Consider the following 21,875-nt stretch of genomic DNA (forward strand, 5'->3'; position numbering starts at 1 on the left):
TCGGAGGGTGGGCGGGGGAAATTTATCTACGTGACGCAGCCGTACATGGGCGGAGCTTAGTTCAGGCACCATGGCTTCGGTAAAGACCGAGGTGAGTGAGTGAACCTTATCTACTGCAAGCTTGTATCACTTTCCTCTTTTTTCTCAGAAGAATTCATTACTCTGTTGTACGCGGGGGCTTCGTGGTAAAGAGGCATAACTGCCGTCAATTTGTTGTCCATTTCCCGCTGCCAGCCTATGCTCTCCTGCTTTTGTGCTCACCGGAGGGCTGCTGAACGTGTAGGAAGATGCTGCGCCCCGGAACCTGAATTGTGTGTGCAGGCGCGGTTTATGCTAAGCTCCGCTCCTTGTGTTGTCCATACATGCTCCATGTCGAAAGCAATTTCTTGCCCCTGTCTACGTTAAGCCCTCCAAATAAACCAACACGGGATTCATTTTCGCCCTTTTAGCCAATGCCGTTCATGTTTTGGCTGTGTTAAATTTTGCCGGTCTGTGGTGGCCAATTGCATACCATTGCTGTTTAGCTTTTTGCTAGTTAGCAGACTACAGAAATACGAACATAGCGACGTTTATAAAGACTTGGGGTCAGCATCTTCACATAAAATTAAAGTGTAATTACGTTGTAATATTTGGGAGAATATGCTGCTGTGTTTGGCTCTGTTAGTGTCGGTATCGTATATGATACAATGTATGCTAGCTACCTAAACACCCAAGGCTGGGCAGCTTCCACTGTAAACACATGGCACTGGCTTGTGAGCATTGCTGTTTTCTACGTTTTAAACAGGCATGTCTTTTATTTGTTATTCTCGAAGTACGATGTGCCTCCTCTGTAAAGCAGACCTTCTTTGGCGTGTTATTGTCATGGCTTTCTGTGTTTGCTAAGCACTCAGGGCTAACGTAACACCACAATAACAAAATACAGAAATTCTCCTGTGACATTTGAAGAAACGTGTGAAGACGCAATAATAACCATTCATCCACCTGAACGTTGGTGGATTTTTGTTTTTCCCTTGAGGCGCTGTGGTGTTTGGCAGGGGTCGCCCGTTTTGCGTTGTGATGGCATCGACTGACTGGAAAGGTGGACGGTGAAGGAAGGCTTCATCTGTGATTAATCATAGCTTTGTCTTCTGTACCACACTGATGATAATTGTTGGCCTCCGAGGTTCACAGTTCAGAGGTTGCGGGTTCGATTCTACCGGTCCTCCCTGTGTGGAGTTTGCATGTTCTCCCCGTGCCTGCATGTTTTTTTTCCGGGTACTCCGGTTTCCTCCCAAAAACATGCTGATTGAGCAGTCCAAATTGCCCGTCGGTCTGAGTGTGAGTGCGGATGGTTGTTTGTCTCTGTGTGTCCTGCGATTGGCTGGCAACCGGTTCAGGGTGTCCCCTGACTACTGCCCAATGACTGCTGGAATAGGTTCCAGCACGCCCGCAACCCCCGTCCAAAAAAGCAGCATGGAAGTAGGATGGATGGATGAAATTTTATATCAAAAGTACAATAATTGCCGGTACTCTGTATCAGTGAGTGCTCAAACAGAGAAAACTATGCTTGTACGGGTCTGAAAAAATAGCAGTATATCAATCATACATATGAACACAACCAAATCAGATGTGTCCTCCTAAAATGCTAATTTAGAAGACAAAATCATATCAAATGAACAAATATGTTAAGTGTGTCAAAAACAATATGTACTTTTGTATGTTGTATTTGGAGTGAAATAACAGTAAGTATAAAGTTAGTCTCTGCTGAGAAGATCCCATCATGTCTCAAAAAGCCTTATGTGAACAAGACAGCAGACATTTTATACATGACTGTTTACGCTTGGGTTGTACATTTTCTTTCTTTACTTCCTTGACCTCAATTGCTATTGGACGCAATGAATCCACAATCAATAGCACATTATTGACTGAAGACTGAATCGATAAGAATGCCCATTTCTTGTTTAGGGGGCTTTAAAGTCAAGTTGCACCACCTAAAAATTCAATTGTTTGTAACGTTGTGCAAATGCACAATTGTTTGATCTTTGGCAGAGGTATGCACTCTGTGTGCGCTCGCTCATATTCGATAGATATGTAGTTGTCTGTCGCAAATTGTTCACTCGGAAGAAGTTTGCCAGATGTTCGCCAACGATGTGAGTTATTTTTTTTTGTTGCACTTTGCTGCTCTGTGGAATAGGCTTTATGCTTAGCATGAATTCAAGGGTGCCCATAAAGTCTCTAGTGTAGATTTAATTTGTTTTCGCGACCTTTGCACTTCATTAAACCTTTCCCTTAGTACATATAATACAGGCAGTTACATTGAATGCATATCATTTTATGAGGTAAAGTAGCTGTACTACAGAATTATAAGATGCGTTGCTTTCTGATTTCTTTCGAGCCATGTTCGATTCACTGCTGCTGTCTTTGTATTGAGATGGTCTCTGCAAAGTGTTCTTTATAAGAATTTCACAGCTGCTTTTTATTCCTTTCATAAAGTATTTGAGACGACCTCAGTCTATGTAGAGGTCTGCACTCGTGACAATGTGTCGGCCATTTCAGTACCCTGTTTTTTAGTTTTGTTTTCCTGTGTCTCAAGGATTGCTAGGTATCTTACATAAAGTAATCTAATTGAACATTCCGAAGCAGAGATTCTTTGTCAATTTGTCAACATTTGATGGGATCTTTCATTTTCAACCGTTTTTTTCCTTTGTCCCCAAATAAATCCTGAAGATAATTTTCATCTCTACGAAAAGAGCCCAATCTGTTCAGCGATTAGTGATAAATTAGGAACCTGAAATTCACGATGATACAAAAACACATTCAATCAAATTTTAAAGCAAATATTAGTTCCTGAGAAAAGTAACATACTAGTAAGATGGTTAAATTTGTACTATTTTGCTGTGTTGTTCTGTTGAAGAGTTTATCTATCTCATCGGGCCCTTAAAGCAATCATTGTATTAAAACAGCAGTGGATGGGCAGGAATGCAGGTTTTGTTTTCTTTAGGTGAACACAATTAATTTCTCATCGTTTCATCTCACATGTGACAGTGACACGTTACTGCTTGTTGTCACTGGCTGTCAAGCTCTTTTGGTAGTTTTGACCTCGTGTTTTTAGTAGGGAGTCTGAATTGTCTGAGCAAGTGAGTAAACCTAAGAACAGATAACTAGCCATCTAATGAAGAGGTTTTATGTTGCTGTTTTGTGGCCAATAGGTCCACCTCAGTGTTTCAAAAACTCCAAGGTATTCCGCTTTTCCATTTTCATGTCATTGCCCAAAATTATTTGAGGTCTTTGACTGCCACCTGCAACCACATTTGATAGCCTCCTATTGACGTCCATTGGGTTCCAGAACCCTATGTTTTCCCATCTAGTGTAAAACTGCGGCGATGGCTGCATTGTGGCAGTAAACAATTCAGTTGCAAAATGGCGGAGATCTTCAGACAGGCTTCTCTGCCTCCCTTCCCCCTCCCTCCTGGTATAGCAGTTGTTTAACTGGCCACCACTAGGGGACGAAAAGAGCACAAAGCCATTCATAAACCAGTCCATGAAAATATTGAATTTAAGGATTATTTCCCTTTACACACAAATTTAGAGAAAGTTCTTTCAGACCATTGATCTGTGAGAAGAACCTTGGTCAGACGAGATGTGCTTAGGGAGACATGTTTGGTGTGGGTGGCTCTCAGGCCTGCCTGACATGGCGCTTGTTCACCCTGGCTCAGAGAACCAATTGTGTTCAGTTCTGTAAATGTATGCAAAAGCCCCATTTAGTTTTTAGATTGATTGTCCTATCTGAGCCCTTCGTTCACATGTATCTTCTGGATAAGCCATGAAATGCAGGTTTATCTGCTACAGATCATTTGGGCTTCAGTAGGTTAAAAACAGAAAGAAAACATTTAACAGCAATATTGTTTTTTTTTCTGCCACGGTCGGCACAATGTTTAGTTATCTGCTGATTTTGTGTACAAACATCCCCGCAAGGGCAAGTCTGTTTTCCCGGTGAAGTATTAATTTTACTATTACATTCCCGGTGAAATATTCATTTTACTAATACATTCCATTTGAGAAGGGCTTGTCATGAAGTGGAAAGGAAAATAATGTTAAATTTGATAACACTGTGGACTCCATGACCTTTTTTTTTTTTTTTTTTTCCCTTTGGTGCTTTTTCAGCCTATGTTTGGTAATCTCTTCTACCATATTTAATGCTGCAGTGATAAAATAATTATAAAGTAGTAGTAAAGTATCACCAGTTTTCCGTCGGTTTGCTCTGAAGCCCTCTGTTGTGACGAGAAACGTTTCGGATGCTTGACGTGATGTTCTTCACCAGCCTTGTATTCATCAAAATGAAGACGAAGCCTCCTGTTGTACTTAACTATATGACATTAATAGACCTCAAATACACTCCTGTCTTTTCCACAAATGCAAATCCATGTGTGAGCTATATTATTTTCAAGGTCTGTCTAACGTTAGGTTATTCTAATGAATCTGTTCTTCTTCCATTAGCCTACTGGTCTTGCCAAAGGAAGCAATTACAAAAGTGAAGAACCATCAAATAAGGAGGGACTGGACCTGGCAAACAATGGAGGGACAGGTATCATTTTTACATATGTGATGCAGGAGAGCAGTTCAGTAAAAAGACTAACACACTACACCCTATCTTCTGTGATACTTACCTGTCCACCAAATGAATCACCCAGAAAGAAATTAAACTGTTGATCTGCCCCTCCTCTTTTTTTTTTTTTTTAGTGGTGTTTGGTGTTTGTTCTGGAAATTGGGAATATGAATTACTTGTTAAAACAAAGAAAAAAGTTAAAACCAGCAAATTTAATTTAGTTTAGAATTTAGTTCAACAGTCCTTTTTTCTCTTTCAAGGCATTTAAGGCAAATACTCAGACAACTCAAACATTAACTGCCAACTTAGAATGTCATTAAGTATTTTTGCATAATGGCATAAAAGATGGAGGAAAATTTTACAGTTGTAAGAGTATCTGTCAGTTTGTCACTGTCAGTCAGTTTGTCAGTCTGTCAGTCAGTCAGTCAGTCAGTCAGTCTGTCTGTCTGTCTGTCTCTCGCTCTCTCAATATCTCAAGCTATCGATGGATGAACTATGGTAAAACTATACTGTTTCTTTTTGCCAGTCTAATGTACACGTTTGGTTGTCACCCATAGATGAACACAAAGGGGAAACAGACAGGCTGGCCTCTTTACCTGGTGCAGAACCAATGCTTATTGGCACTGAATGTGACAACGCAAGGCACAGCAGCCCGGCAAACAGTTCTACAACGGAACACAACAAGGGGTTACCATTAGTAAATGAAAATGGTATTTCGGACATGGAGGCACCACATGGTTCTGTTACTGGGAGCAATGGATTTATTCTCGTTAAACCGCAACATGAGGACAGCTTTGAAGCCATGTCTGGTTTAGCGGGATCCCCCAACAGGACTATCCGACCACATACAAGTCCCCCCACAGTGGTACACTTGACCAAACCCCCCTCTTTGCCAGCCTTTGGGTCTCCTCAGACTTTAGGTGCACTAAGGACTGACCCTATTACAGGAACTGCATCAATGCAGGAGACAATAGACTCTAAAAATGGCATAGCCCCAACTACTACAGCCTCAAACACCATCATGATACACAGAGCTCGCAAAACCATGTCCAGGCCTGCTGTCACCCTTGAACAAAAGGTAAATGATTCCAATGTTTTTGTTTTTTTACAATTAATGTTTTTCTCGTTAGAATTTTCAGTTAGATGCGAACCTAGTGAATGCTAACTAGCAATTTTACATGATGCTGACATTGAGCAGAATCTTTGCATCGCCAAAACGTATTTTTTCAGGAAACTTAATTCCTCTCCTCTCCTCTCCTCTCCTCTCCTCTCCTCTCCTCTCCTCTCCTCTCCTCTCCTCTCCTCTCCTCTCCTCTCCTCTCCTCTCCTCTCCTCTCCTCTCCTCTCCTCTCCTCTCCTCTCCTCTCCTCTCCTCTCCTCTCCTCTCCTCTCCTCTCCTCTCCTCCCCTCTCCTCCCCTCCCCTCCCCTCCCCTCCCCTCCCCTCCCCTCCCCTCCCCTCCCCTCCCCTCCCCTCCCCTCCCCTCCCCTCTCCATGAGTGATTTGCCATTACGTTCTCATCTTAAAACATTTTTTTTGAAATCTTGTTTTATATACTATACAGTACGCTCCTGCTGCTGGTGCTAGAAAACATTCATGGGATGCATTCACGCCAAAGCTCAGACAATGTTGTTGGAACAGCTTCCAAAGTTTGAATCACACCTTCCCACCACTATTCAGGAGACTCACAGTGTTTTTCTTTTGTGTGACTGGCAGCTTCTAAAAAAGGAATTAAGAGAAGCAAACAATGCCAAAATGGAGACCTTGGTTTCATCCGACACACTGAAACCTTCACAGGAGTGCTCAACAGAGAACCATCTACCTCAGATTCCTTCGGATCTGCCAGCTTCAGCACAAACCCCTTCATCGACATCACCAGCAACTGCTTTATTTTCTTACCCTCCGCACACGTCAATACCATCCAAGCTTCAACATGGTCACACAGGTTCCAGATGCGAATAACCCACTGTTACACCACCAAATACTTTTTGTGGGGGGCCTCTTGGATTTTAAAATAATCAGTCCTCTTTGGGTGTATTTGTCTTGCGATGTAGGCGTCTTCACAGGAGGCCTGTCTTCCCGTAAGAAAAAAAGAAGGATGGGAACTTACAGCCTGATTCCCAGGAAGAAACCTAAAATTCTTCGCCAGACAACAATGTTGGAAATGTTTAAGATAGTACACCCCAATGCCAAGATGCCTGAGGTATGTGCTCATTACACGGATCAGATATAGTAAATGAGTTTGTGGTCGCTTATGATCTGTTGTTTCTTTGAATTTAATCAACAGCTGTACCATGTCAAATAATTTCACTAAATTGAGTCAAATTTTCCACTTGAAAATGTACCGTTCTTGAATCTTAAACTATCCCATTTATTGAGTTTAGGTATTGAATTGTCTTTTATTGGAAAGCTGTGCACCCCTAATACTTAACTATCCATCCATCAATCCATTTTCTATATCGCTCGTCCCAACGCGGGTTGCGGGCGTGCTGGATCTTATCCCAGCATCCCACTGCCTGGATGAATGGATGTAATATTGAGAAAAGGTCTGTCAATCTGTCACCAATGACACTCTGTGTCAGACCAACAGGTGCATCAAACGGTAGAGAGGGGAATTATTTTGGCAAATACAAGACTAGACACATACATAGGGCACCAGATATTGACCAAAATATATACGATTACTCCCTCTGCCCAGCAAGACCTCAATGTGGGACCTCCACGGGCAGACTTTGATTGCCTGGTCTGTGCGTATGAGTTTCAGATCATTATATTTGTGTTTATCCTGTTCAGGCGTGTCTAGCCGCATTTCTTGGTGTACAACGGGCCTAAATATGGAAAATAAACAACATTCCACTTCATATGTTTCCTTTTACACATACAGTAAATACATTTCAATTAACAGTGCGGTACCACCTTTGGCAACATTGTACATTTATAAAAGTATTTTGACTATGGTTTTGTTAGTGTTACAAGTAGTTATAGTCACCCCTGATCCCTAATTTCAGGTTATATTTTATATTTTCCACATTTTGTTCTGTCTTAACTCCTAGACAAATATCAACGTAAATGGAGAGAAGATGGATCATGCATCTGAGGAAGATGAGGAGTCAGATCTGGTGGATTCAGAGGAAGAACAGCAGCCGAAAGGAGAGGAACTGGGCATTGATGTCTTACAAGTAAGTTCAACATTTGAGTCTATCGCTGAGGTTTGCCTTGCTTGCTGAGGAAATACTAAATCTTACAAACTTGCAAAAGAGCTGCAATTAATTTGGCGTATAGTAATCAACGTAGCGGTAGTGTGTAAATGTTTGTGGTTAAACTTGTCGTTCATTAGGTTGAGTGTGAGCAAGATTCTGAAGAATCTGGAGAAGATGAAGAGGAGGAAGGCATGGAGTCAGATTTGGTAAGACTAATTGGAAGGCAACAAAATGATTCAAAATGATTCTGGTTTCAAACAATTTTCTCTTTCTCTGACACCAAAATCATCTCTCTATACTTTCATTCGCCTCAGAGCACAGAGTCTAATCTAAAAAAGTTAAAGAGAAAAACAAAAGGAGACCATGCCTGTCTCAGGCCATCTAGGAAGTACATGAGGATGGTCAAAGTCAAAGGTAAGAACTCCCAGGAAACCGCACCTGTACTTTGTCAGCCGTGTGCGCATGTGCCCGTGTGTGTACGTGTGCGTGTGGTTACTTTCTTGCACAATTATCAACGATGATAAGGTAAAGGGCAAAATAGACGGGAAAAAATCAGATGTACAGAATCTTTTAATGTTCCACAATTTTACAAATAACGGTAATAGTTTATGACGATGACTAATTCATTAGGTATTTTTAACTTTTGAAATTACAAAATAGTGGGGTCATGGAGAGAACCTGCTAACTCACACATGGAATGCTGGTGCCCGGATTTCAGCCTGTGACCCCTGAAATATAACATGAAGATAAACCCTAAATAGACTCTAATAAACATGTGTACTATGCACACATTTTTGGCCAAGGACTCAAATAAATGATGAAGTCCTCATAATTTTGCCTTCACAATTTAGACACCAGTTTTCACCACCTTCGAGCTCTAATTATTATTAATACCCGAGTAATACTGAGTCGTGCTCTTCAACCAAATTTTATTGCTCTACCCAAATGCAGAGTCCTTTGCTGACTCTCCAGCTGTAGTTATGATGCATACTGAAGACACAAACAAAGACTCCCAGACAACACGACAAGACAAAATTTCACTCCATGAGCTGGAGGCTCCTTCTGATGACAAAGGTGAGCTCGGAAGACAGATGGAGCCAATAAAACCTGTATATTTTCTATTTTTGTATCATATGCAATATTTTATTTCATATACAGGGTCCGGCAAAATGATCTGATGCATTTTTAGGTTTAATAAAATGTGGATAAATTAAAGAAACAAAAAAGGTTGGTTTTTTTTCTCAAAAATATATATAATGCAGTTTTGTTTTGTTTCGTTTAATTTCATTTTCGTTTCCTTTTTGAATTATGTTATTTTGGTCATACCGTTCCCACATTTTCTGGAGTTCTGGCGGTGCAAGGTCGGCTGGTTGATTTTCGTTTCAGTGCTGATCCACCGGCTCTGAAGTTAGTTACCTATAACAAGATCGTGTTTCGAGCAGATCATGTCTATCAAGTCTGAAGCGCAAATGGAATGCTCGTTGTGTTGCAGTTACAGATTCGTTCTTGATAAACGTTTCCACTATGAAAGCGCGATGCTCACCGGTCCAATTCATGTTAGCAACTGAAACGAAACAAAATAACATTAAACAAAACGAAAATGAAATGAAACAAAATGGCATTATATGTATTTTTCGAAAATAAAAATAAACTATTTTGTTTCTTTAATTTATTTGCATTTTATTAAACCTACAAATGTGACAGATCATTTTGCCGGACCCTGTATAATCACAATCGTCATACAATGTGTGCATGTTTATCAGCAGTTAGGAAGTCAATTTGATGTTGATACTGTATTTACCAAATATAGTTATTGACTCTATTTCCCAATCTCAAATCAAGTTTATATTTACTGGGCTTTTATCTCTGTGATTCTTTTGAGTGATTTCCCCTTAAACCGTCTATATGCACTGTATATCTTATGTTGTTTTGTACAGCACGTTCCGAAAATATTCATAGCACTTAATTTTTCCTACATTTTATCATATTCTTATTTCAAAATGGAATACTGTATTTTCCTCCAAGGTACTACACAGGACACACCATCATGACAGCATTTTGTCAAATGTATTTACTAAAATAATAATATTAAAAAAAACACTAAGAGATGTACATACTATGGTTATTGTCAGTATTTGTTCAATACAATGACAGAGCTGTACAAAACTTTTTTTTTTCTTTTAGAAGCTCTCTATCTGGTAAGTTTTGAGAGTGAAGGAAAACTGCTGTTGAGTTTGTGCAGCAAAGAACCGCCAAGTGCTGTTTTGGAAATTACTTTTGCACTTTGCAGAGACATCAAGTTCAACAATGGAAGAGGCCCAGGAGCTACCACTGTGCAGCTGCCGCATGGAGACACCCAAGAGTCGAGAGATTCTCATCCTGGCAGATGGAAAGTGCATGGCTACGGAGAGTGTTGATGCACAATTGAGCCGCTGCCAGGGGGCTGTATTGAAACAAGAAATGATGCGTCCCTCCAACTCTGTTCAGCTGCAAGTTCTATGTGAGGACCATCGCAACGGCATGGTCAAGCATCAGTGCTGCCCTGGCTGTGGCTTCTTCTGCAGGGCTGTAAGTATATGCCATTACAGTATCAACTGGGACATACTGTCAAGAACGTCTGCAGTTGGTTCCTCAGCTCAAGGCCGAAGTAAAAAATGTGGGCCTTCATAACAATCCAAATTTAGGAAAATACGTATTGTGTTATCATCACATTATTTCAGTGACACAATGGAAAAATAACAAAAAGGCCATAAAATTAGACCGTTACAGGTGAACATCTTACCCAGCAAAAATGTTGTCAAATAAATATTATCTTCCATATATGGTAACAGTCCTCATGAACTGACTTATTTTATTGATGCTTTGATATCATAACCTCCTGGGGGTTATGGTCAGCGGATGTCAAGAATATTTGTCAACTATAAAGATTTTTAATACAGATTAATAAAAATTCTTTTGAAATAATGCAATTAGTATTTAAAAATTAATTTGCTTGAGCCTTTTTATCTTGGCCTGTGCAGGGGACCTTCATGGAATGCCAACCAGACATGAACATCTCACATCGCTTCCACCGTGCCTGTGCCTCGGTGCTGAAAGGTCAAAGTTTCTGTCCTCACTGTGGCGAGGAGGCAAGTAAGGCCAAGGAGGTTACCATCGCCAAGGCTGACACAACCTCCACTGTACCCGCCACGTCTGCTCATGGACCAGCTCCGTTGGGAGCCCACGAGGGCCGAGCGGACACAACCACTGGCAGGTAAATTCCTTGATACCTTTTAACTGACCTATGCAGTGACTTAGGCAAAGTGTACTAAAAGTGCTTTTTTTTTTTATTACGGGCTGTCATTTGCTCCTTTTTATTAAATTTTATTTTATTTATTTTTTTAAGAGCCAAACTTGAAAAAACAATCACACCACTGCTCAAGTGAACTGGAAAACAAATAGTCAAACTCACAAATCTAAAGTCATTCACTGTTGTTCGTCTTTGGTCTGTGAAGATGATCAGCACCAAGAATGCATGCGTAGATGGATTATGGTGTGAAATTAAGACACCGTTTTTTTTTTTTATCTTCAGTTCTTTATGTCCTGCCGTGGCGGGTGAAGGAAATGGAAGAGCAGACAGCTCGCTTTGCGCTGATTTGGTACCCGGGCTAGACTCCCTTGCTGTTCCGGGATCCTTCAGGAGCGCAGAACTTCAGGGCGATATGGACGCAAGAGCCCCATCTCCAATTCTTCCTCGAGAAACTCTTGAAAGCATCCTGCTTGCTCTAGACACAGAAAAGTATGTAGTATGAACTTATTTGACATTAAATGTGACTTCTGCCATTTTTCATATTTATATTTATTTGTTTTAATCAGACCAAAGAAGCTGCGTTTTCACCCGAAGCAACTTTATCTCTCAGCCAAACAGGGAGAGCTTAAGAAGGTTGTGCTTATGCTTGGTAAGTTAAAATGTTTCTCTTGTCGTTCTATCATCTGCGGGCGGCTTTCTTCTATATTCATTGAAAAATTTAAACATGATTTCCATCTTCACGGAATATGCAGTAGACGGTATTGACCCCAACTTTAAGATGGAGTCGCAGAACAAACGCACCCCTCTCCATGCTGCAGCTGAGGCAGGACAGAAGGAAATCTGCCACATGCTTGTGCAAGTGAGAACTTATCTTCTTAGTCTTCTCATGGTGACGTGGTTAATTTATACAGCTTGTACCCTACAGACTTCACTAACTCACCGTTATTACATCCAGATTAAATAAGGTTATGTTTCCATCCGTTTGAGCTTTTCTATTTCTTTTTGGAAATCATATCTGCACTTTTTTAAGTATCAACCTAAACTATTGGGATTACATCTAATTCAATTCAGAAGCTTTTCAAATCCCAATCATCAGCCCAAATTAATAATAACTTGTTTGTCGACTCAATGGATTTGTGTATGCAAGGTCAGATGACTCATGTCTCACAGAGTTGCTTTCATTTCTTATTTCTGTAACAAGTAATCCCCCTTAGTCAGTCTGGATGCTGGTAAAGTTCACAAGACGGGTTGTTGATGTCATGCCGTTTTCCAGTTTGTTAACACAACAATCATAGGAATTAAAAAAAGTAATCAATGTTTCTTTGCTTAAAGGCCGGTGCAAACTTGGAAACTTGCGACGAAGATCATCGAACACCACTGATGGATGCTTGCGAAAACAACCATATAGAGACAGTTATGTACCTGCTGCGAGCTGGAGCCAGTCCTATGCACAAGGTCTGTCTGTCACTATCACTTGTCGGCTGGCACACAGCAAAAGAAAAAAAAAAAGATTACACAAGCCTTTCTGATCAGCCTGTCACATTCATATTTGTTGTTTTGAGAAATGTATACCTAACTGGTCACTACTAAATTATCTAATCTACTCAGGATGTTGAAGGCTTCACGTGTCTCCACCTAGCGGCCAAATCTGGACATTACAACATTGTTGAGTACCTTCTGTGTACTGGATACGTTAACATAAACTGCCAGGTTAGTAATACTTTGTATGTAATTATAAGGTTCTTTGTGACTTACCCCGGCAATATTTCCTGAGGAGATATGACACAGAATTTACTTGACTATGATTCTACTGAGTTTAGTGACTTTTATCAAATAATAGTAAAACAAACACGTACCAATGCTTTTGTGCCAACATATAAGAAAATTCTGTCCAACCTTAACATGTATTTTTTTTGGGTAATTTTGATGAGGAACGTTTGTAATTCTGCTTTTTATTTCTTTAGAAGCAAATTTCATAAATGGCTGTCTCAAGGCTAAATTGGCTCATTCAATATTCAGAATGTCTGACTTGCTGCAAGTGATAGGCAATCCCGTTCAAAAAAGTATATGTTGTAAAACTATCCTCTCTCACACCAAATTGGCATATGAGCATTTGAAAACTTGTGCATTTGCATGGTAGCTTCCCAAAACCGAATAATGATGCATGCTAAAAGCTGCCTCGTGTGATGTATAAAAATAAGAAGTGAGTCTTTGGTGTTAGACTTTTCATTCCAGCCCACTTTGGATAGCTTTTCACTGCTCCACTCCCTATACACCTTGGAAGCTGAAAAAAAGTTGAGTCTACTTCAGGCCCCAATTTTGTGTTAGTGCCTTTAACACACAAAAGAGACTGTAAAAGGTTGTCTTTGAATTTGTGAAAGTGGCTCTTCGTTCATGTATGTACCAAAAGGTTAAGAGGAAAATGAATTTTACATGATTATGTTTTGTAGGTGGACAATCATGTGACAAGCACAGTGTTATTTTAAGCTTAACTATGAGTAATCAGCATGTTTTATTTTTTTCCTACAGGATGATGGCGGTTGGACAGCTATGATTTGGGCCACAGAGTACAAGCATGTGAACCAGGTCAAGTTGCTTCTGTCCAAAGGAGCTGACATCAGCATCAGAGACAAGGTTGCCCTAATGGTCTACTCAGATTACACAATTTTTTTGCCATTCGTGACGGCCATGCTGTCAGACTACAAGATAAATATCGTTCTGTGTCTTGGAGCGGCATCCTGTCACATTACAAGTCAGTCACTGACCAGACCTTGCCCAACAGTCGCCTGCTTCTAAGTCAGTCAATCGGCGCAGGTCTCTCGGGGAGGCGGGAAGCAGCTGTCATGCGGCGTTACGTGCATATGCAGAAAAGGCCGGAAAAAAAGAGAGGGTGTGAGACGATGGACCTGTTCCTGGATTGTGGAGAGAGGGCAGTGTGATGTTTCCTGCTTACAATAACGTCAGTGATTGGACAGACAACGATACCGTGAATAGCATCTCTTCCAGCTTGTTCCCACACGCACATAACGCAGAAATAGCAATCGACTGTAGTTTCTAACTTCCACCAACAGAGTGTATGCAAACATTACACTGGCACTATGGACTGTCTATTCTCCTGAAATAACTTGAGGTTACAAATTTGTGTATTGACACCACTTTTGCTAATCTGCTATTAGCTGGGGACATTTCAGCCACAGCTCCACAAATCTTTCCTCACATTGTGGTCCACCGGAGGGCAGCACAGTTTCCCTATTGATCAATGGCCCAAAGAACCACTTGAAAGACGATGTGGGTTATGTCACACTATACAGCAAGACAAACCAAAAAATTGACATGCCAGACTTTTGTTGTCGTAGTAGTGAACCGTCTCAGACTGCAGCCGACCAATCGTTGATTATGTAACACAACAGAATCTGCGATACGTCGAGACGACTCAAAACCAGCCACGGCACACGACATTTGTCTGTGACACGTTTGTCGGCTGATTATCGGGCTACATTTGTGTCGTCTGACGTTGGCATAAAACATACTTAACTTTGGATCTTTTGTTTTGAGAAGAAGTCAAGCATCTAATTCTAGGATGGGGTCAAATTTTCAGGAAGAAAATATCTGTCTTCACTGGGCAGCGTTCTCTGGTAGCGTTGAGATTGCCACGCTGCTCCTGGACGCACACTGTGATCTCCAGGCTGTAAATATCCATGGGGACTCTCCTCTACACATAGCTGCTCGGGAGAATCGTCTGGACTGTGTTGTGTAAGTCGCTGATGTTGTCTGAAGGCTATTACAATCTGATGTCAGGTGTCATACTTTCATGTTTCTGCAAATCCCCCCATTGCATCGTTCTGACTAAATTGTTATTTCACAGCATACGTTGCCCTTACTCTGAGGTGTTTTTTTTCTCAACTAGTGTTTAACTGATTGCAAAAGGTTCTGAAATCCGGCCAAGATAATCAAGAAGGTGACAATCGGAGTAAGGCATTGTTGCTGCTATTCTGTCATGTCACCACACAACTTGGAGCAGGAATCCCCCAGCATTCACACCTATTGACTGAATTTTACTTTTACGTTTTGAATTGTAATGTTTTGTAAAAAGTACAATGCAACTTGCGAAAAGTAATTTATTTAGTTAACAGTCCTCTGCCCTCCAGGCTTTTCCTGTCTCGAGGAGCAGATGCTTTGCAAAAGAATCGTGAAGGAGAAGCCCCTTCAGACTGCTGCAGCCACAACTCAAAAACGTTTGCAGCACTGCAGGCCAACAGGAAAGAGAAGGACACCCTCGACGTCACGTTCATTCAAGCAGCGGATAAAAGCCTTCTCAGGTTTATTGGATTATGTGCTTTATCTTTTAATTGAAGGCCTTAAGCAACGTTTCATATTAAAAGGTAATGTTAAAGGAGGGCACATAGAGGGGATAAAATGCAAACCAGGGTTATTGTGACTGACTATGATGAGGTAAACAAAAAGCTGGCAAGTGGGTTCTTGCTTTGTGTACCAAACTGGAAAAACTGCCAGGGACGCTCATCAATATCGAATGTGTGTGATTTATGTACAGTGACATTGCTCTCGGGCAGGAGAGAGTTCCTCTCCCCTGTGTCAATACTGTTGACAATGAATCTTACCCAGCTGACTATAAGTACATCCTGGAAAATTGTGTCACCTCCCCGCTGAACATTGATAGAAACATAACACACTTGCAGGTAAGTGTATCCCTGAGAAATTCCTAAGAAAAAAGCTGCTGTCCCTATCCTATAATCAAGTCACCAATGTTATTGTTCTGTGTGTTTATGACAACACAGTACTGCGTTTGCAAGGATGACTGTTCTTCAAGCGTCTGTATGTGTGGACAGCTCAGTCTGCGCTGCTGGTATGATGCGGTAAGGCAGATGTTAGAGAGGTTTTTTTTTGTGTCTAGGAGCGTTCCATACAATTTATTTTTGTGTGCAGAGCTAGGTTTAATTTTAGATTTGGATGGAAAAACAACCGGGGGTGTCCTGATATTGGATATCAGCAAAAAAACAAGTATTGTATTTTACTGCATTGTATCTATAATCAAATATACACGTTCCCTGATATAACTAGTCCATTTCAGATGCGGCTGCAGCACTTTTATTAGCAGCACCCAAATCCAGCATGCACATGATCGCAACTACAATGTGTGTGAATGTGTTTCAAAACTGCATGGCTGTTCACAATAGGTCTTATAGGCTGCACATACAGTACACCAGTGTTAGATTTCTTTTTACAATTTTATTCAACCATGAAAAGACGACTGCATGTGATTGTCAAGGAAGAAGTGGGATGCTACAGAGAGAGTACAAGGGCAAGAAAAAGGCTTTGTTCACACTGCAGGTCAATTCAGACCTGCCCAACACGTAGCTGATTTTCTTTCCACGCAATTTGAACAACACAGCTCTATTTTTTTCCCCCAAATCAGTCGGTTGAAGCACAAAATTTATGAAAATGTCACAAATGCGGCAGAACTGAGAGCGAAACATGGGGCCATGTTTTCTTTCATAAACACTTCACCACATGACCTTGTGTTTTGTGTCTGTACATGATGTAGAATTTTGCAAACATATGTATGTCACTGGATCAATGCATTCTGTGAAACACAATGTAACAAAGATAGGATTTCACAAAAAAAGTATGAATTGGGCATCATGCTCTGCAGTGGGAATGAAGCCCATAACAGGAGGGATTAGAGGTGTCACGATTTATTGATTAATTGACAACTATCATCAACTCCTGTTGAACTTTTAGGACGGTTGTCTTCTACCTGAATTCTGCCGCGAGAAGCCCCCTCTCATCTTTGAGTGTAACCATGCTTGTTCCTGTTGGAGGACCTGCAAGAATAGGGTGGTGCAAAATGGACTTAGGTAAAGAATATTTTTCTTTAGTATTAATTTAGTATTTAGTATTAGACACCTAAACCAGGGGTCGGGAACCTTTTTGGCGGACAGAGCCATACATGCCCATTTTTTACAAATAATTTCCCGTGAGAGCCATACCATTTTAAAAAAAAGTGATAGGCTAGATACCATTAAATGCATGTATTTTAATTAAGACCAATGATTTTTTGAGTGCAGTAATGTATTATTGTTAATAACGTCACCAAAAGAGCCATATCTGGCTCGCGAGCCATAGGTTCCCGACGCCTGACCTAAACTATAAAAGTGATCTGTTTTGGTTTAGAATGTCTGTACTTTTGGGACTATAAATGTCTCAAAATTAAAGACACACCAGTTGAAAACTGCATCATCAAAAGGAAATAGATAGAAGAAAAATAAAAGTTGCTCTGCTTGATACTGTATGTGTGTGTGTTTGTGTGTGTGTGTGTGTGTGTGTGTGTATACATAGATAGATAAACAGACATATATATATATGTATATATATATATATATATATATATATATATATATATATATATATATATATATATATACATACACACACACACACGCACGCACGCTCACACACGCGCGCGCGCGCACACACACACGCACACACACACAAAGATAAGACCAAGAGCAGTAGGTCTTGGACTCGTACCCAAAATAGGCACAGCCAACAGAGTTCCGTTAGGGTGTCAAGGTTGAAATTCCGAACACAACCAATATCGCCAGCATAGAACAAGTTCCGGTTGGATTCGAAACTGCATAAATTTTTTTTGAAATTTAAAATGGCTTACCTTAACTCGAATTCTGTTTCATTATGACTCAAGGTAGAATCCTAGTTAGTTATTGTGCCTTTCAGTGCTGCAAAACCTTGTTGTGAAATAAGGAAGCCACATGATAAACTACAGATACGCCACGTTAGTTGACATGACTACTATTGTTTCTCTCCGTGCGTTCTTGGTTTATTTGTACTTTCAGTTGAAACGGTACTTGGGCCGCAGCTGATGATATTGCATAAGATTACAATGAACAAGCACGCTTATTAAAAAGTGGCTTACTGATGCCTCTTCTTTTTCTTGAAGATTAGTGAATGAGATTTTGAGGTGACAGTCCAAGCTGTAATATATACAAGTCGCATTTGAATATAAGTTGCAGGACCAGCCAAACTATATACAGGGATGAGGATTTTCCGCGGATTTCCATGTTTTTTTCCGTCAAAAGTATCATTTTCGTGAATTGTGTAAGTCCGTTGAGAAAATGTTGTTAATATATAGGGGGGGTGGTGTAGGGAAGCGGGCAACGTAAGCCTCGGCGACTCGCGAGCATTTGCCCGCCCGCCCGCCTCGACAGCATCTTACGGAAATCGGCATGCCTCTGTAAACCTAACTAACTGGCAGCAGTGATGCGACAACATCCGCCTTATTTTCAGCAGCATTTTGGTGCTACTTTCGTCACATCATTTCTACTTGTTAACATAACTTACACAGAGAACTAAGTGTTTTTACATCGCCACAATGTGAATTTGCGATTGGGTTTTCTTCACTTGTAGACGAGTTATTTAGTCAGATAGATCTAGGGATATTCAAGAGATTCAAGAGTTTTTTTATTCGCCATGTTTGAGCGTGCCAAACAAGGAATTTGACTTCGGTAAATCACAGCCTCTGTTCAACATTTAGGTGACTAACAACACTCAGGACATGTGAAAAATGGCAGATATTCTCAAACATCCCCTGATCTTAATCTCCCAAGAGGGCAAGGAAAAACTCAAAACTCCAGCTAGGGGAAATGAGAAACCTTGAGAAGAGACCACAGATGGGAGGGTCCCTCTTCTAGGATGACCAGGCTGCAATGGATGCAGAGAGGACACATAGTACAAACAGTGTAGACAATTCAAAAAATAAAATGTTGTTTATTTATGGGGGGGTGTAGGGAAGCGGGAAACGTTAGCCTCGGCGACTGTATGCGGTTGGCCGATGGAAGTAGATTTTTCCCAGCCAATCCCCATCGTGTCCCTCATTTGCATTATATTCAGGGCGGTCGAAAAGCAAATCTAAGTCCGCTGTACCTGACACTGATGAGGATTATAATCCATTCAATTTATGATTCTTGACTCTCCTTCACCGATATTTTTTATGCATGAAATAACTAACATTTATGCATAAAATAACTATAACATTGTCCAGTTCTTACACCCGTGGAGCAATTTCTCTGTCTGCGTCCCGATCATACCCCAAAATCGCGGTCGACGGGCTGCAACTGCAAGTAGACCTGTTTTTGTATTTTGGTCTACGATTTCATCTACCGTATTGTCCGGTCTATAAGTCGCTCCAAAGTACTAGTATAGTAAAACTCGCATCACCCATAAAATGCATAATAAAGGAGGAAAAGACATATACGTATAAGTCGCATTTTTGGGGGAAATATATTTGATAAAATCCAACACCAAGAACAGACATGTCATCTTGAAAGGCAATTTAAAATAAAAATAGAATAGAGGCAATAACAGTCGGAATTATTGTACGGTTTGCTAATGTTACATAACACATAAACAATGAACTGAGAACGTGCCTGATATGTTAACATAACATATTCTGAGTTATTCAGATAATTATAGCATAAATAACGCTAACAAGTTTACCAAACCATCCTTGTCACTCCAAATCACTAAATCCAATGAAATCTTCATCCTGTGTGTCATTTTTAAACAACTCCGCTAACTCCAGAGGTAGAAGATGCGGCGCTTCCTCTTCTACAATGCTTAAGTCAGACTCATTGTCAGTTGCAGTTCCAATTATTCCAGGCTTTCTGAATCCTGACACACGTCTTGAGCGCCCTCTTGCGGTTTAGATTGAAAATAACATATGAAATGATATAATAATGTGTTAATAATTTCAAATCCATTAAATAAATAAATCCACAGTATAAGTCTCACCCAGCTATTAAAAAAACTCCAATTTATAGTCCTGAAAATACGGTACTTTCTTCCATCAAATTAGCAGGTGGGCGAGGCAGAAACGGCCAGTGAGGCATAGTGCGTCTACCAAATTCACCAACACACCAAACTACATTAATGCCCCTGCACGAAAATGATGATGTGTCTGCTATTTTTGCAGTAGTGCAGACTACTCTACTTTCTTTCACCAAATCAGCAGCCCCCGGCGTTGGGGGCAAGGCGTCTTCATGCGCCGGCACACTCAGATGTGCTCATCAAAGCCCCAAACGCGCTAGATTGGACTTGTGCTAGCAAGAAAATGAATTCGTGCCAGGCCGATGGGCTCTGTCTACCAAAATAGGACCCATAGTCTGAAAAATATGGTTGCTCGTTGGATTAGGAAGCAAATGTCTGAATATACCAAGAGAGAACTAATAATATGTCATGTAACCCAGGACCAGACTTGAGCTCTTTAGGACCACTAAGAAGGGCTGGGGTGTACGAGCACTACAAGACATACCACAAGGGACCTTTGTATGCGAGTAAGTCTTTCACTTATTTAGTCCTGTCACTTAAAGTGGAAGTTTTCAATTTTGAAACCACTAGCAAGATTTGAATATGACCTTATTTTATTAATCCCCACCCACCACTCACTTAAATGCCCCAGTTTGATTCTCAAACTTGGCCTTTCACAATGGCTTTTACTGTCCTGCTCAACGGTATTGGCACCCATTCATATTTTGCATGATCTCTGCAATCTCTTCTGAAATAAATGGAAAACCGACAAGGCAGAAAACATTTAGCCCAAACGAAGGTTTGTCCAAGCATACCTTGGCAAAGTTTAGTTGATGTTTGATGTGGTCTTTTTTTCTTTACCATTTACGCCAAAGACTTCTGTCACCAAATTTTTCCACGTCCAGGTAGGTTCTTGACACTTATCTACTTGACAAACCTTTTAATCACATTATGCACTGTTGAAAATGGGATGGTAAAATCTTTGTCGTTGGCTTTACCAGTTGACAATACCAATGACACAGCAGACTTGGAGTTTCCAATTTTTTCCACCCATTGATTATTGTTTTAGATTATTTTTATTTGCTCTTTCATGAAAATAGTACAAGTTCTTTATAGAAAATAAAATGTTTCACTTGATTAATTTTTTTCACAGGATATTCCCCATTATGTACTTTAACTTGGGTGCCAATAATAGAGAGCAGGACAGTATGTTGTAAGTCTATAGTTCTGAAGAATGAATGGTGTCTAGCTTCAACAAAACAACAGCAGTAACAATAGCACTGTAATCAGCCAATGTTAGCCACAGCTGCTACGTTGGTAGCATGACTATTTCTTGTTGATACAGTTCTTACCAAATGAGGGCGCAATGTTCTATTCCTTTTACATAGGGGCATAATACAAAATACTAGTTAAAACAAAGCTCCTGAAGCCCAGGCTAACAGGTAAGTGTGCTGTTGACCGCCCAAGTGTACAGTCAACGAGGAACACTTCATTGGTCACACCTTCCGAAATCTGTTTTTCCTCCTTGGGCGCGGTGGTTTCTTTGAAGGCCCCCGTAACTCAAAAATATTTTTAATGACTTAATGGATTTTCTCATTGGAATTTTGTCAGGACTGCTTGATGCATGTGGTTTTAATTGTTAGTCTAATTTATTAACATTTCACCAAATTGAGTTAAATCTCAAATTTGATAAACCTTTGAGTGGTCAGTCATGTGTTTTAAAAACAATATTGGCAAGTGATTGAAGTTGACTCTTGCTTGTCACAGGTATGTAGGTGAGATCATCTCTGAAGCAGAAGCTGAGATGAGGCAAAACGATGCTTACCTCTTCAGTTTGGATGACAAGGTACAGTTGCAATTATGCAAAAAGGTACCCTGCCTAAAGATGTTTACATTGAAAGTAAAATATTTGCTCTGTTTGTCACTGTGAGTTTCCATTGACAAAAGTAAGAAAGGGTAGT

General features: G+C 40.5%; 1 protein-coding gene across 3 annotated transcripts in view; it reads left to right on the forward strand.

Moving 5' to 3' along the window:
- The first annotated feature begins 16 nt into the window (after positions 1-16).
- Positions 17-21,875, forward strand: part of ehmt1b (euchromatic histone-lysine N-methyltransferase 1b) — a 28,659-nt gene continuing 6,800 nt past the window's right edge. Inside the window, exons 1-25 of one of the 3 annotated variants that reach the window (XM_049737167.1) lie at positions 17-91; positions 4,477-4,564; positions 5,143-5,663; positions 6,301-6,529; positions 6,639-6,787; positions 7,638-7,763; positions 7,922-7,990; positions 8,099-8,198; positions 8,736-8,858; positions 10,075-10,352; positions 10,805-11,037; positions 11,356-11,562; positions 11,640-11,722; positions 11,826-11,932; positions 12,406-12,528; positions 12,682-12,783; positions 13,603-13,825; positions 13,888-14,003; positions 14,672-14,826; positions 15,222-15,392; positions 15,626-15,770; positions 15,870-15,947; positions 16,834-16,949; positions 20,355-20,441; positions 21,682-21,760. In XM_049737167.1, coding sequence (XP_049593124.1) covers positions 71-91; positions 4,477-4,564; positions 5,143-5,663; positions 6,301-6,529; positions 6,639-6,787; positions 7,638-7,763; positions 7,922-7,990; positions 8,099-8,198; positions 8,736-8,858; positions 10,075-10,352; positions 10,805-11,037; positions 11,356-11,562; positions 11,640-11,722; positions 11,826-11,932; positions 12,406-12,528; positions 12,682-12,783; positions 13,603-13,825; positions 13,888-14,003; positions 14,672-14,826; positions 15,222-15,392; positions 15,626-15,770; positions 15,870-15,947; positions 16,834-16,949; positions 20,355-20,441; positions 21,682-21,760 — 3,729 coding nt within the window. In that variant the 5' untranslated portion in view covers positions 17-70. Of the gene's footprint in view, positions 92-289; positions 312-4,476; positions 4,565-5,142; positions 5,664-6,300; positions 6,530-6,638; positions 6,788-7,637; positions 7,764-7,921; positions 7,991-8,098; positions 8,199-8,735; positions 8,859-10,074; positions 10,353-10,804; positions 11,038-11,355; positions 11,563-11,639; positions 11,723-11,825; positions 11,933-12,405; positions 12,529-12,681; positions 12,784-13,602; positions 13,826-13,887; positions 14,004-14,671; positions 14,827-15,221; positions 15,393-15,625; positions 15,771-15,869; positions 15,948-16,833; positions 16,950-20,354; positions 20,442-21,681; positions 21,761-21,875 lie in introns of those variants that run through there. The other 2 variants (XM_049737168.1, XM_049737169.1) reach the window with 2 other exon arrangements.

The sequence above is a fragment of the Syngnathus scovelli genome, chromosome 13, assembly GCF_024217435.2.
Source record: "Syngnathus scovelli strain Florida chromosome 13, RoL_Ssco_1.2, whole genome shotgun sequence".
Lineage (NCBI taxonomy): Eukaryota > Metazoa > Chordata > Actinopteri > Syngnathiformes > Syngnathidae > Syngnathus > Syngnathus scovelli.